This window comes from Nipponia nippon, unplaced genomic scaffold (assembly GCF_047370975.1).
Source record: "Nipponia nippon isolate SJK-2023a ecotype South Korea unplaced genomic scaffold, ASM4737097v1 scaffold_16, whole genome shotgun sequence".
Classification (NCBI taxonomy): domain Eukaryota; kingdom Metazoa; phylum Chordata; class Aves; order Pelecaniformes; family Threskiornithidae; genus Nipponia; species Nipponia nippon.
The window spans coordinates 12,226,456-12,241,004 of NW_028262332.1; the positions used below are offsets into that span (position 1 = coordinate 12,226,456).

The 14,549-nt window shown below is 52.2% G+C and overlaps 2 protein-coding genes across 12 annotated transcripts in view; one reads left to right on the top strand and one right to left on the bottom strand.

Annotated features, from left to right (window-relative positions):
* Positions 1-8,025, bottom strand: part of MAPKAP1 (MAPK associated protein 1) — a 107,605-nt gene extending 99,580 nt beyond the window's left edge. For all 7 annotated transcript variants that reach the window (XR_015703784.1, XM_087753375.1, XM_087753376.1 and 4 more), the window contains exon 1: positions 7,897-8,025. The gene's annotated coding sequence lies outside the window, so the exon portion shown is untranslated. The remainder of the gene's footprint in view (positions 1-7,896) is intronic.
* Positions 8,026-11,207: 3,182 nt separating this feature from the next.
* The window catches only part of PBX3 (PBX homeobox 3), a 115,648-nt gene continuing 112,306 nt past the window's right edge, over positions 11,208-14,549 (top strand). For 2 of the 5 annotated variants that reach the window (XM_087752918.1, XM_087752922.1), the window contains exons 1-2: positions 11,208-12,405; positions 13,389-13,462. In XM_087752918.1, coding sequence (XP_087609044.1) covers positions 12,209-12,405; positions 13,389-13,462 — 271 coding nt within the window. In that variant the 5' untranslated portion in view covers positions 11,208-12,208. Of the gene's footprint in view, positions 12,406-13,130; positions 13,150-13,388; positions 13,463-14,549 lie in introns of those variants that run through there. The other 3 variants (XM_087752920.1, XM_087752919.1, XM_087752921.1) reach the window with 3 other exon arrangements.

Genomic DNA, 14,549 nt, shown 5'->3' on the forward strand with positions numbered 1-14,549 from the left:
CTTGGAGAATACAGACACAACTAAGTATACAGCGTATGGATATTTTAAAAAGCGCACTGAGAACGTTCTTCAAATTTAATTATTTACCCACCGCTTATTAGAAAAGGCCATGCTTACCTGCAAGCAGTAAGAACTTGTTTAAATAAGCAACCGCCTTAGGCTTCTAAAAGGTCTGCAAACTCCCAATCAAAAATTACTGCTGCCCCATCAATGTGTCATATAAATGTTGGCATGTTAATTGTGTATTTATAAGATTGTTAATGGTTAGTTAATTTACCTCCCACACTATTATTGTACTTGAAATGATTTAATGTCTGCTAAGGGAGTTAACAACATGTAACAGCAGATGCGAGAATTTTACCTTTATACTCTGCACCCCGACTTCATGCTATTAACAGTCCGTGTGCTAAATTACCCAAGCTTCCTTACAATTTTACATACGCAATCACTTTTCCCATAAACACAAACACTGAAAAATGGCCAGAAATTCTATTTCAAACTCCAAAGTTTAATACAAACGCATTTTTTCTTCATCCTCTTCAGACTTTTCAAAAGGATACATTAAAACTAATTTCTCAATAAATTAATATTAACTGGAAATTCTATGAACAGTTAACACCCTCCCCCCAAAAAATCAGGAAAAAAGTTCAGACCCCAACATTCAGTTCAGATTTTTATGCCATGTTTTAATAGCTGCTACCTGCACAATTCTAACTGGTTCCTCCTTTTGATGAAGGCAAAAGGCAGTTAGGTGGCACAGCCCTGCTCTGAGGGACCCTGACCTCCAAGGACGTAAAAGAATTCAGAGAAGCGAAGTTCAATTTTGCAACCCTTTACACGAGTACCTTTAAGCCTCCATGTCATCAGTTTCAGCAAAATTACGGATACGAGACCAATTTCTCGATCTACTGAGATCTGCCAGCACACCGCCCCTGCTGCATGCCTTATACCCACATCCACACGTAGCAGCTCAATTTAACGGAACTCAGGGACCTTCTGAGCATCAGCAATTTATACGTTCTTCAACCATAAACAAAAAATAAATGTTCTTTTAATACTCGCGCTGTATAAAAGTTGTTCTACTATTAAATAAAATACTTTGCAGGCAGCTGTCAAGCGTACTCTATGCGAACACTAAAAATGAAGAGAGCAATGTGAAACCTATGCAACCTTAACAGTATTTATGTATGACATGATATACAGGTTAGTCTTATGATGATATACTACTTATCGGCAAACACCTTCCATGATTCATCACACAGGTGGACAGAGCTGAATCAGCCCTTCACTTTCTTCTTGGTCTTTATTATTCATCTGCCTCACTTTCTGCATATTATCTCATCAACACCCTGGACATGAACGCCCTCTCTCCCCTTCTCCTTGGTCTCATACCGTATTACCGAAGTGCCCCGAAGACACGGGGAGCACAGCCCCGTTCGTCTTGTGCAGTCACAGAACATCCTCAAAGATGTAAAACTGCACCATCAAGAGGCTGAGCGACTTGCCAGGTTTCACAGGAACGTCGCAGCAAAATCAGACAGCTGGATCTCAGTCTACTATTTTTATCAGAAGTATTCCTCTTCCAGTAACCCACTGCTATATTTATGGCATCTGTAGACTTTCACAGCAAGTGAAGCAAGGCTGTTATGCAGATCAACCTCATTCATAATACGGCATACAATAAGTAATGCAGAGCGTTCTAACAAATTATTCATCTCCCAGTAGGTGACAGAAAGGTCTTGAAAAGAGGATACGTAGTTACACAGGCTACACCTTAAACACACAGGTGAACGCATCTGAATTTGGGGAAGCAACTTCATGAATGTATTTAGTGTTCTCGTGACCCTCCTGCTTGCCTGATCTACTGTGTTTATTTAAATAAAAGGAAGATTTTCTCACTTTCCTCTTTCCCCACCAAAACCCCCATACAAACCCCAAACACCAGTCTGATCTATATTCACACGTTGTCCTACATCAAGCGTCAATGAGATATGAAAGCAAGTGCGAGGTCAGGGGAAAGGACAAGCTAAACACACACCTCCTGCGATTGCCACCCTTCCCATCCCTCCTACGAACCCACCAGGTACCAGTGCAGACAGCAGCAGGCGCAGCTGGAAGCATCGTGCCGCTCCGGTGCGGGACCACGCTGACTTGAGGGACTGCAACCACGTGCCAACCTGCTCCTACCGCTGCCTTCAGAGGAAAGCGTTTGACCTTGAGCATGAAAAGCACTGAGCGCAGGGTAACTTACTTTTGGGAAAATGCAGTTATTTTGGATTGAATTTTCTGATTTGTGTTCAATATACATGGTTGAATTTGAGGAAATCCCTCCCTATTACCGCCTGGCGAGGGGGCTGGTCACTACGCCACAGGCCGGCAGCCGAGGCCGGCCACGTTTCACGGTCGCGCCTGCCGGCAGCGGGGCAGGGCCCCCGAGCCCCCCTTCCACTGCAGCCCAGCCCCGGCTCTGCTCCCCCGTCTCGCCCGCAGGCTCCTCGAACATTTTCTTTTTTGGTAAAGCGAAACTCATGACAACAGGCACGTTTCCGTGCACCGCACCAGTCCCTGTAAGGAGTTTACAGACGTCAGGCTAAAAACCTACAGCTCCGCCGGCCACAGGCTGGTGACCCCTGGCTCATCTTCCACTTAAGGACAACTGTTCCTAAAATTGCAAGCTAACGCCACCTTTTCATGACATGCTACAAGTGGTCAAATACAAGAAATATTTTCCTCTCAGAAAATGTTGATATTTATGCCTTTCATGCTTCAAACTATATCACGCATAGGACACACGGAAATTTGCTCGTAGACCTCTAAATAAGCTAGAATAAATGATAAAAATCGGAGAAAGCTGTAAGCTACTAAAAATGTTTTGCTACAGGAAAGAGATACAACCTTGGAATTCTACCAATTTTAATGGAAGAATTTTAAGAATCCTTCAGTGCAAACGGCTAAAAGCAGCTGTAAATTCTCCACAAAACTCTTAAGCCAATTCCTGCAAGGTTATTTTGCTCTCTAAATTAAAAAAGTAAAAAGTGAGAAGCAGGAAAAAAAATTTTCTCTCTCCTATTCTGCAAAGCTGTAGCTTTTTATTTTTTTTTTTAGAAGAAAATATGTTTAAATTGACTGTCTTCCTTAAGGAAGTAATAAACAATTAAAGCCCTATTCAAGGTAAACAAAAGTATTCCAAACAAAGATGCAACTTCTGGAAGGTACAACCTGGACCTAAACCAATTACTAATAACGTCAAAACACAGCAGGCTGGAAGAACTATATAACATTACAGGTCATCTTACTGCTCAAGGGCTCCCATAGTCACCAGACCTAAACACCTCTCTGACTGCAGCTCTTCAAAGCGATCTTAAAAACTAATGAAGAAAATGGGCAGATTAGAATAAAAAAGTGATTTTTTTTCCTCCCCCACATCATATAAGCTGGAATAGGACGGTGCGAACATACTTCAAAATTTATGATTCAGGTTTATGAAATAATTTCACAGTTAACTTCTGTCTGCAATTGCAAAAGAGATGGTTCTGGTTATCTACATTTGCAGCAGTACAAATAATCAAACCCCTCGAATGCCAGACAGACTCCTGTGCACGCAGGATAAAGGAAAGTGAACTGCAATATATGAAAATTCAAGTCTATGTTTCAACAAAAGCTCAAGTGCATTTAAGAATGAATACTTATCTAGAGAAGCTGTCACTCATGCTTTGGGTCCTATCATTAAAAAGCAAATAATCATTTAAAGTCATTTAAAGAGGCGCCCTTCCACAAGTGAAAGTGGAATTTGAAAGTCACGATGAGAAAACACTACATTACCCACAACTTCCAACAAATTATTTGTTAGTTTTCAAACCTGTAAATCAATCTGGCACTAGCTATGTATTTCTATGTTTATAAACTGCTTGCAATTTGGCTGCATTTTTGTTGTCATACTAATCAGGATGCAAATTATACCAACGCCGATATTTTAATTATCGAGCTTTAGGGAAGCAGGGAGAGAATACTGCAGTATGTATGGAAACTGTATGCTCTCCTCTCTTTGTTTCCTGATCTTGTCAAATCTTCACTTAATGGTAAACAAGTTGATTCTCAGCTAACCTGAGCTATCTTGCATCAAGATTTTAAGCAAATAAATAAGTATAAAAAAATGCAGAGATTATAAATTAGGGCAGACAAATCTGTATCTAGACTCATGCCTGCAAAGAGCATTCTATCAATATAGTGAAATGCTAATCTCCTAATTAACAACCTAATTAGGTAATTATGGCTTTGCAGAGGGATGCCTAAATGAAATATGACAACATGGTCACCTCTTTATATGGCACCTGTGGGCCTTTTCAGCTGTCACTGCAAAGAGTGCAATATCAATTTGAACAGATGACAAAGTGTTGTCATTTTTCATTCTGATACTGTACTGAATGGTTTGGATAGAAGCAGTTTAGAAAAGCGGCATCTTGCCTGGTTTTTGCCTAATCTAAATATGTGCAAACACTTTGCTTAATTTTTAATGTCTATGATTATGCTTATTTTTTCATACCGGCTAGCAAGCGCTACCTGACACGCACGTTACATCTGCAGTGTCGTACTGCGATGACCCACCGCACGGGAATCCCTACTACCTGATTTCACAGCATGTGTTCAGGAGAATTTACTGTCCAGAAAAAAATACGAGTATTTGAGTTCATTGTTAAGGCTTAACTGCCAATTTTAAAGTAACAAAACAAAACCATAGTACCTTTTAAATAACACATTACAAGTCCCATTTTATTTTTAGTCCTGATGAACACTCTTTTCCAGACAGGGGGAAGAGCAGCCACTGTCCGCGAGCAGGTGAAGCCGACTGTACTTTGGCTTGCACAGAGAGCCAGAAAAGAGTACTTTCAACAATGGCACTGCACTTTTACAAGGAACCACGATTTTTCACTCATATGCCTAAAATACTTTAAAGACAATTCGCTAAGCTTTAACGTTCCTAAGATGGACAAATAAAATACCTACTTGCAAAGAGGAGGATAAAAGCGTAGGCTCGGACTGCTCAAATATTAGACTAGAACTTCTCATTGTGGTATTCAAGAGCCTAAAAAAACACCATAAATTTTACAAACACCTATACAAACCTCAATCTTAAAAAAACAAAAAAAACCCAAAAAAACCCCAACAAACCAGAAAGCTTCAACATTTTACCTTTTTTTGCCTATATAATATAATATTGAGATAGATGCCACGTTGCTTGTGTTTTCCTGAGCAAGGCTCACTAGTTACGCCTATACCACAATTAGCAAGTGAGCATGGAAGTACGGCATTATTCATAAATTGCCTGTATTTCACCCGCACGGCTGCTTCGTAAAGCCTGCCTGGCTGTGCTGGAGCCAAACTTGACTGAAAGGTGTTTTAATCCCATGAAGGCCCACAGCCTTAAAGAGCTCGCTCTGGGTGGACGCAGGACGCCTCCGGGAGACGTGCCGGAGCGCGGGCGAGCCCACGGGACCTTCCCAACAGCCTCCGCGCAGCGCTGCAAAAGCGCCACAAACGTGCGCTGGTCCTCGACGCTGAGATGCAGTTGGGTTCATCCAGCATTTGTGTATTAAACAGAAGAATATACCAAAACAAACAGTTTTGTGTTTGTCATTTTTTCCAGTTTGTTGCCATTCCACTTCTGATTGCATGAAAATATTTTTGTTGCATAAAAAGGATGATCACAATCTTATTTTTTTATAATCTAACAGGGTGCAAGCTGCTTCTGACTTCACAAATGCTCATGAGGATAATACCTACTTAAAAAACTCCTGAGACTTCAAGCCCCTTTGGGACTCTACGTCAAATGCAACCGGACAGATTCACATTTCTTTAACAACAGATTAATCTCCCTTTCCTCTGGCTTTTAATTTTTGTCTTGACAGATTTTTGGTCTGTCTCCTTCAAGAGCACACAAAACATAATCAAGGAGCTTTGTTTTGCTTTCAGAATAACTGATTTAGATACAATACTTCTTGAGCAATAAGGAAACAAGGTAGGGATTACCCTTGTGCTGTCTTGTAGAAGAAACTGAGCTTATAGACAACGAGTAGCTAGATATCACGGTTTAATAAAGCTTCTCAGCAGACACACACACAATTAATATTAAAGCACATCCTGGGGTCTTTGGTAGAGGTACTGTCCAACAGAAAAGCCCTCACTTGGTCACTTCTGACAAATGGAGAACTGCTGCTAACAAAAGCTAAGGCAGCGAACTCGCTGCAAGGCCCACCTCAAGCACGAGGCAGCATTGCACCCACGAACCACCGGGATGCCAGTGATACCACCAGTCTGTGGTACCGGTGCCCCCGCAATAGCATTTTGTGTGCTGCCAGGGCCAGCGCCGCTGCATTTCTGCTTCCGCGCCCCAAAGCTCCCAGCCTGTCCCTCCCCGGGGTCAAAAGGGAAGAACAGAAGAAAGCCCGAGCTCAGCCAGTGCCACCCGTTCTCTCGGAAGCGCAGGGTCAAAGAGAGCTGCCGCACGGGCGACCTGCTGGTCCTACGCCGGGCTGCGCTGCTGGCGGGGGGTGCGACTCGCATCCGCTTTATTTGCTGTCCCATTTGTTAAGATAACTCGCCTTTCAGTACAGGGGTCTGTTTCTCGTGCTGACAACCTGGGGAGTTTGGGAAAATTTGTCCTACAGAGCGCACAAGACAGACTGTTCTGCCAAGCTGCTTCACCTGCCGAGGCCTTTGCTGATCAAAAGGGAAATCTACGTCAGAACTCCGCTGTTAGACACATTCGTTATTTGTTGCAACTGGGTGAAACAGTTAAACCAATAAACGGATGCTGAAGGGGTGTAATCAGAAAGACCTGAAACAGGACTGAGAAAGAAATGTACTAAATTGGTTCTGATTCACCACTTCAGTTATTTCTGTACAAGTCTATATGTAGACAATGATCTCAATTTTTTTTAGTCTAACCCAAAAAAGTGTCCGTGAACAGATTTGCTCTGAATCTGAAAAAATAACTGAGAGAGTTTAATTCCCAACCTCGCATCTACCGGATAATCCCCTGAAACCTAAAATCACGTAGAACATACTCAGAAAATCTAGAAAGCTAGAGCTTGGCCCCAGCATTTCTCATTTAGACGACCGCTATCCTTCCACTGACACGGAAATCAAGTCTCGTCCTGGTCCCTCCTGGAAGAGCGGCAGGCCAGGGAGCTCCGGCGGGGAGGATGCCGGCGCCGAGCACCTCCCGCCGCGCACACCCGGAGGCCAGAGGACAGCCCCGCTCGAAGCGCCCATCGCGCCGAGCCCGGGCAGCCGCCGCCAGAACCCGCAGGCTGCAGAGCGGCCGGGGACGAAGTCACCAAGTGCGGGACCAGCGATGCGGGCGAGCGGCGGCGCCGGGCCCGGAGAGCCCGCAGCCGCCGGCCCCCGAGCGCGGCCGCGGCGTTCCCAGCGCAGCCCCCGGGACGCCCGCACCGCCCCGCTCCCGGCCTCCGGATGCGCGTTCGGCCCCGCGCCTCCCCGCCGGCGCCGCTCCGGGCCGCCCCGGCCGCAGCCGAGGGCTGCAGCGCACCCGACCGCGCCGGGACGCGGCTCCCGCCGCGCTCCTCGGGAGAGCGGCGGCCGCAGCCCCCGCGGCAGCGGGCCGGGCTGGCGGCGGGGAAGCCTCGGCTCCTTTGAGCCCCGGGACGCTGCGGGGGCTGACGCCTCGCCCCGCGCGTTTACCCGGGCTGTTGTGGGAAGCAATAAGCGAGGGGGTACAGCACGGAGCGGCGCCGCCGCGGTCGCCCAGCGGGAGGCCCCAGCAGAGCCGCCGGCCGCGCTGCCGGCCGGTACCGGGCGGGCGCCCCGCAGCCGGGCCCCGCGCCGCCCCTCGGCGACACCCGCCGGGGCGCGGACCCCGCACGCCTCCGCACTTACGGGCTTCGCCGCCGCGCCGCTCCGCGGGGCCGGGCCGGGCGCCGCCGCCTCCCCCGCCGGCGGGCCGGGGCCGCCGCTTCCGGGGCCGGAGGACGCCGCCGAACGGGGAGCGCTGGGCCGCGCCGCGACCCGGAAGCACCGCCCCCGGAAGTGACGCCACGGCGGCACGGCCATGCGCATGCGCGGGGGGCGCGGCGGGCCCGGAGCGGCGGCGCTGCCGGCGGGGCCCTGGCCCCGGCACCGGCGCCGGCGCGGGGCGGGGAGGGGAGGGGAGGGGAGGGGAGGGCAGGCGGCCGGGGCCGTGCGGTGCCGTGCGGTGCCGCCGGGGTTGCGCCGTTAGCAGCAGACCCTGCGGGAGGGGAGAGGCCGGTAGCGGCTCTGCGGGCACCTCGGTGAGTTTTTAGTGAAGCAGAGTGGCGGTTGCGCCTCCGCCGCGCTGCTCACGGCGAATAAAGAACCGGGTGCCTCCGCCCGCGCAGCGGTGCGCGTGCAGACCCGCTCGGCCGCTCCTGCGCGAGACCCTGCCGTTTGTCTTTGTGTCCTGGTTTTACACCCGGCCCCCGCCCCGCGCACGGGACGGACGGGGCGCCTTTAGGCAAAGGTAACGAACCCCGCCGGCAGCGCCCGGAGCGGCGAGGAGCGGCCGCGGGGTCCGGCCGCGCTCCGCCTCACCCAGGTTTCGCCTCCCGGCGCCGCCCGCCCCGAGCAGGGCAGCGCGGCCGCCCCCGCCGCCCGGCCGCCCCCAGCCTCCGCGCACCCGCGACCGCAGGCGGCACCGGGCACCGCCAGGGCTCGGTCTCCTTCGGGCGTCCGTGGCCTCTTGGCCCTGCGTGTGTGTCGTCCCCTTCCAGACTTGCTGACGCAGTCTGCCTCCGCGGTCCCTGCGGAATAACGGGGCGATCATACAATCACAGAATCGTTCAGGTTGGAAAAGACCCTTAAGATCATCGAGTCCAACTGTAACCCAGCACAGCCAAGCCCACCGCTAACCCATGTCCCTCAGCACCACATCTCCCCGGCTTTTAAATCCCCCCAGGGATGGGGACTCAGCCCCTGCCCTGGGCAGCCTGGGCCAGGGCCTGACAGCCCTTTGGGGGAAGAAGTTTTTCCTAATACCCAACCCAAACCTGCCCTGGCGCAGCTTGAGGCCGGTCCCTCTCGTCCCATCGCTTGTTCCTGGGGAGAAGAGACCGACCCCCCCCCGGCTCCAGCCTCCTGTCAGGTGTTGTAGAGAGCGATAACGATATTGGTTAATCCCTCAGCAAACATCAACAAAAAGCAGCCGTTACAGGACAGCGAAGAGCCCTGCGCAGCATGCCGCCGGGGGCACCTGCGCGGAGAGCGCGTTTGGTAGTGTAAAGAGCAGATACCAACGGCCAGCGCCGGTGGCCGAGCGAAGGCAGGGCCGGAGCTGCTCTAGCAAACGGCAGATCGGGGGTAGCGGGAGGCCATAACAGGAGGCGCAGCAGAGAGCCGTTCTCCAGCAGCCCTCTCACGCTGGAATTACTTGGCTCAGCCTGATAAACCAGCAGAAAAAGTAACCCAGAAGAGCAGCTTTCTGCTGATTTGGTGAGGTGAACCAGGTCGCCACGGGGTGAGAGGAGAACCAGAGCTGGCACGGGGAGGGAAGCGTGGGAGCGCCATCGGTAGCTCCTGATGCCATCGGAACTGCTCATCTCGCCTGGGAAACCTCGCCCTCGGGGGACAAATGCAAACTGATCTGTGAAATAGCCAAAATAACAGTAATAAAAAAGATCTTTGAAGTGGTGTTCTTAATAAAGCTGACTACGAACATGTTTGCTCAGACCAGAAAATGGTACAGTAATCAAGATGGAAGACAATTAGAATTTAAATGAACATGCTAATTGCTTGGAGGGACAGTAACGGCGTAGTTATGTTAACCAGCAGTAATCCACAGCACTAAAAGTAACCCCTGTGAGACGTGGTTACGGGTCCCAAATCAAACAGATGACATCCAAGTTACAGTCCTGAGTGAAGGTACGATGATGGTGATGTCAACCGTGATTGAGAGCAGAGGCAAGCGGAAGCCAAGGAGAAAGATGAAGAGCTCTGTTTTAGCCACGCCGCGTCGGAGTTGTCAGCCGTACATCCACGAAATGTCAGAGACGAGGATGAGATTTTAGTTTGGACACGACGTCTTTCAACTGAAACTGTCCATCACAGACAAAGTACATACAACAAATTAAATATCATTTTAATTGCTACTGTGGCTCTTTATCGCCGTGCCACAGGTGGTTTTCCCTTCCTTGAGGGGTCTCTGTAGCAATAGTTTTGTTACACACTACTCAAAACGTGAAGAAAATTGATCAGCAGTAAAGTAACTTCCCTTATGTATTTGCAGGTGCTCTGCATAAGAACAATTTGGGGGGGAAGGAGGGGGCAATGACCTAAAGATGACCCCTTTACAGAATGAAGTCTTAATTACTCTTGATGTACATTTTTTTTCTCTTCCCGTTTTCGGCAGCCTGCGCACGGACGCCAAAAGAGCTGAACCACCGGGCGGGCGGCCGGAGCGCGCCCTCGGAGCACGGCTTCCCTCCCAGCGGATCGCAGTGAAGGCTCCCGCCCCCTGACAGGGCTGCTCCGCGCGGAAGAGGCGCAGGGCACGGCCGGCAACGGCCGGACCCCCTCCGCCCGGGCCCGGGGCCTCTCCATCCCGCGCCCCGTCCCCACCGCACGGCCGAAGCTCCCGGCCCGGGGCGAGGCCAGCCTCCCGCCGGCACCCGGCCCCGGGGGCTGCTCCTGGGCCGGCGGGGCGACCAGACCGCCCGGCCACGCCGCCCGCCCGGCAGCGCGGCGGCGGCGCTGAGGGAAACGCGAGGCCTCAGCCCGGGGGTTACCATAGCAACGGAAGGGGCGTGGCCGGAGCGGCGGTCGCCCCGGCCACGTGACTGTTCGAACAGCCCAATCAGAAGTTTCTCAGCCGGGGGGCGGGGCCTGCCCGGGGGCAGGCGGGCGCGGCACCGCCCCGCGCGCGCTGAGTGGCCAGCGCCGCCGCCGGCGCCCGCCCGCGCGCTGCGATTGGCCGCCGCGCCCGCCGCTCCCGGCCGAGGCCACCGCCCCCCCTCCCCCCGCCCCGGGCAGCGCCGCCGCCGCCGCCGCCGCCGCCGCCGCCGCCGCCGCCGCCGCCGCCGCTCGGCCCGGCGGGAGGCCGACCCCGCGCAGCCGGACCCGCGAGGCGGGCGGCCCCGGGCGGGGGCGGGGGCGTCGGCGGCCCCGCCCGGCGGGGAGGGCCGGGGCGGGGCGGGGCGCGGGGCGGGGCGGCGCGGCGTCCCGCGGGAGGGGCGGGGCGGGGCGGGGCGCGGCGGGCTCCGCGTCCCTCTCGCCGCGGCCGCTCTCCTCCTCACAGGCTGACACGTCTGCGGTGAGTGAGTGGCGTTGGCAGGCTGTCAATCCCTCACCCCAGCGGCCATCAAACAACATAAAGCACACACGGGCGCCGGGCGGCGGGGCTCATAAATTCCGGCGGGCCGATATTTTTGCACATTGCTTTGCAGAGAGTGTGTAATTAATTTTTTTACAGTTCTTTCCCCGTTATTTCCGCTCTTTTCTTTGCACAAGTTCAAACTTTTGATTGCTGCTGCTTTACCCCCGTTGCACAGACTTGGGATCATTTGTTATTTTTGGGGGGGGCGGGCGATTAATTTTTTTTTTTTCCCCTCTCTGATTGTGTTTTCTTGGCTTTTTTTATGTTGCAATTTGGGGGTGGGGGTGTTCGCCTGGTTTGTTGTGGTTTTTGCTGTTTGCCACCCTCCTAACTTCTTGAGGATTTGAAAGCGAGTTTTTTTGATTTTGTTTGGGTTTTTTTTTTTTTAATTTTGCCTTTTTGCAAAGAAGATTTTTGGACAAGTGGGGAAAGACATAAAAAGCAACAATAAAAATAAAAAAGGAAAAAAAAATTTAAAAAAATAAAAAAGCTTTGGAGGAAGATTGTACCAGGAAAAGAAAGCTGCAAAGAAACCTCACCAACTCATTCACCCGAGCCACAAATATGATGATGATGAAAGAAGATCGTAACTAGAGAAGAGAGTGATTTACTGCACTGGGAAGGAGAAGAGAGTGGAATAAACAGCTGAGATCCGGTCAAACACAAATACTGATTTTTTTCGTTGTTGTCGTTGTTTTGTTCGGCTGCTGCTTTTTCTTTTTTCTCCCTTTTTTTGGCGTGTGCGTGCAGGAGCGGAGCCGGGCGCCGGGAACTGAGACTGCCCGCGGAGCCAGGCGCTGCCGGCGCCCCGCTCCCCGCCCCGCGCTCCCCCGCCGGCAGCGCGGCCCGGGCCGCGGCCGGAGCATGGACGACCAGTCCAGGATGCTGCAGACGCTGGCCGGCGTCAACCTGGCCGGGCACTCGGTGCAGGGGGGCATGGCCCTGCCTCCTCCCCACGGACACGAAGGGGCAGACGGCGACGGCAGGAAGCAGGACATCGGCGACATCCTCCATCAGATCATGACCATCACTGACCAAAGCCTGGATGAGGCACAAGCAAAGTTGGTTTCGTCTAATTAAACCTTGTCTTTTTCTTTTTTTTTTTTTTTTCTTTTTCTTTTTTTTTTTTTTTTTTGTGTGTGTGTGTGGTTTTTGTTTCTCTCCTTCCTGCTCCTCTGCGGAGACCCGGAGTCTCACAATTAGAGCAACTTCTTGGTGCCGTAGGAGAAATTGCAAGCAGCCGAGGCAGAGCCAAAGTTGCTATTTAATGATTTTTTTTTTTTTCTCTAAAAATAGATCTATATAATAAATACATAAGTATGCGACGCTTACGCCGTCGCTGCGGTGCGCGGGTGGCTGTGGCTCATCCCTGCCCGTCCCCGCTGGACACTGTCCGGCGGACCCGGCCTCCGAGCCGCTGTCCGTCCGTCCGTCCGTCCGTCCGTCCGTCCGTCGGGCGGCTCCGCGCTCTCCCTAGGAGTGCAACTTTTTCCCTTTCTTTCCTTTTCTTGCCTCCCTGCCCCCGAAGCGGCGGCAGATGAATTACAAACCTGACAAGATATTGCTGCAAAGGCGGAGGGGGGGGGGGGGGGGAACGGGGGGGACGGGGACACGACCCAATCCTGGCTGTTTTAAATCACAGTAAATACAAAAACAATGTTAACTCTGGAAGTCCCCGTCCCCCCCCCGCTCCAGTCTCCTTAATAAATCAGTTGTAATATCGCAGGACGGATCGTACCGGGGACAAGGGGGGCGGGGGTGATTTATACCCCTCGGTCGGGCGGCATTTGCACAAAGATAATTCGGTATAAAAGTCAGAGGGAATGAGGGCGAAAAAAAAAAAGACGGTAGCCGGCCCCGCGGCCCCCCCTCCCCGCTAGCCCCGCGGCCCGGCGCCGGGAGCCACCGTTCGGTGGCTCCCGGCGCCGGGCCGCGGGGCTAGCGGGGAGGGAAGGGGGGCTACGAGGAGACGGGGATCCTTCTCGTAGAAGGCGCCATGTTGCTAAAACACGGCGTTAACCGCTTGTACTCTCCTCTCTTTCAGGAAACACGCACTGAACTGCCACAGGATGAAACCCGCCTTGTTCAGTGTCCTCTGCGAGATCAAGGAGAAAACAGGTAAGGGCCGCCCGCGCCGCCGCCGCCGCAGCCATCTTGATCCCTCCTTCCTTTTCCACACGCCGCTGCCCGCCGGCGGGGACGGCGCCGTCCCTCCGCCGCCCCTCACGCCGCCGGAGCGGGCTGGCGGGTTACCGCCGGCCGCGCTGCCCGCTGGGGTCCCGCCCCGCCGAGCTGCGGGAGCTCCGCCGGCCCGGCCCGGCCCGCGCAGGCCGCCTCTCTGTGAAATGGCGCGGCGGCGAATCCCCCGCCGCTCTCCTCACAGCTCCGGGGGTGCCCCGCCAGCGCCCGGGCTGCCTTTTTTAACCGCCAGGACACTTTGCAAAATACTTGTCAGATCTGCGTTACCTCATTTTTTTCCTCCCCGGGATGCGTAGCACGCAGCAGGGACCATAAACTTTCCGAGGGTGCGCGCTGCCCAGGTGTGGGGAGAGCAGAGCTGAGCCCCTGTCAGCGAGCAGGGGAAGGCGGCTTCCAGGGACCCCGAGGAACGGCAGCGATGGATGCTTTGACCCCAGATCTGTCTGGAGCGCAGCGACGCTCGAGTTGCTCTTGGGCGATGAAATGCCAAAAATTTTCACCTCCAAAGTACAAAAAAATATTTTTTTTCCCCTACATTAGTGCGACACTAGTAAACGCTGCGTTTTTTTTAGAGGCATTTTAGGGTTTTTTTTGCAATTTTTTCACATCACTGAATTTACAGAGGTGTGGTTTTTTTTTTAAAGAAGAAAATTTGCAAAGTGTTCCGCTTTGTATTACGAGAATAAGAACATTTATTATGATCTGGCTTTAAAAATAAATGCATGCATTGGCTGGCCTTTTAGCTAGATTTGATACTCCATCACTCTGCCCTTAATTGCACACTGAAAAAATAAAGACTACAGACGAAAACAACAAACGTGAAATCATTGCAAATCTCAGCTGAGAAGCCTAAAAGTGCACAGTTCTCAGTGAATTATGGTGCTTTATGTCCAAGGGTTTCTTCGCTACCGGGGATCCACTTCAGTTTCTGCTGACAGCTAAGCACTAGGGTATTGACTGTGTTGTGAATATTAAGATTGATTCTGCTTTATATTGCGTTATATTA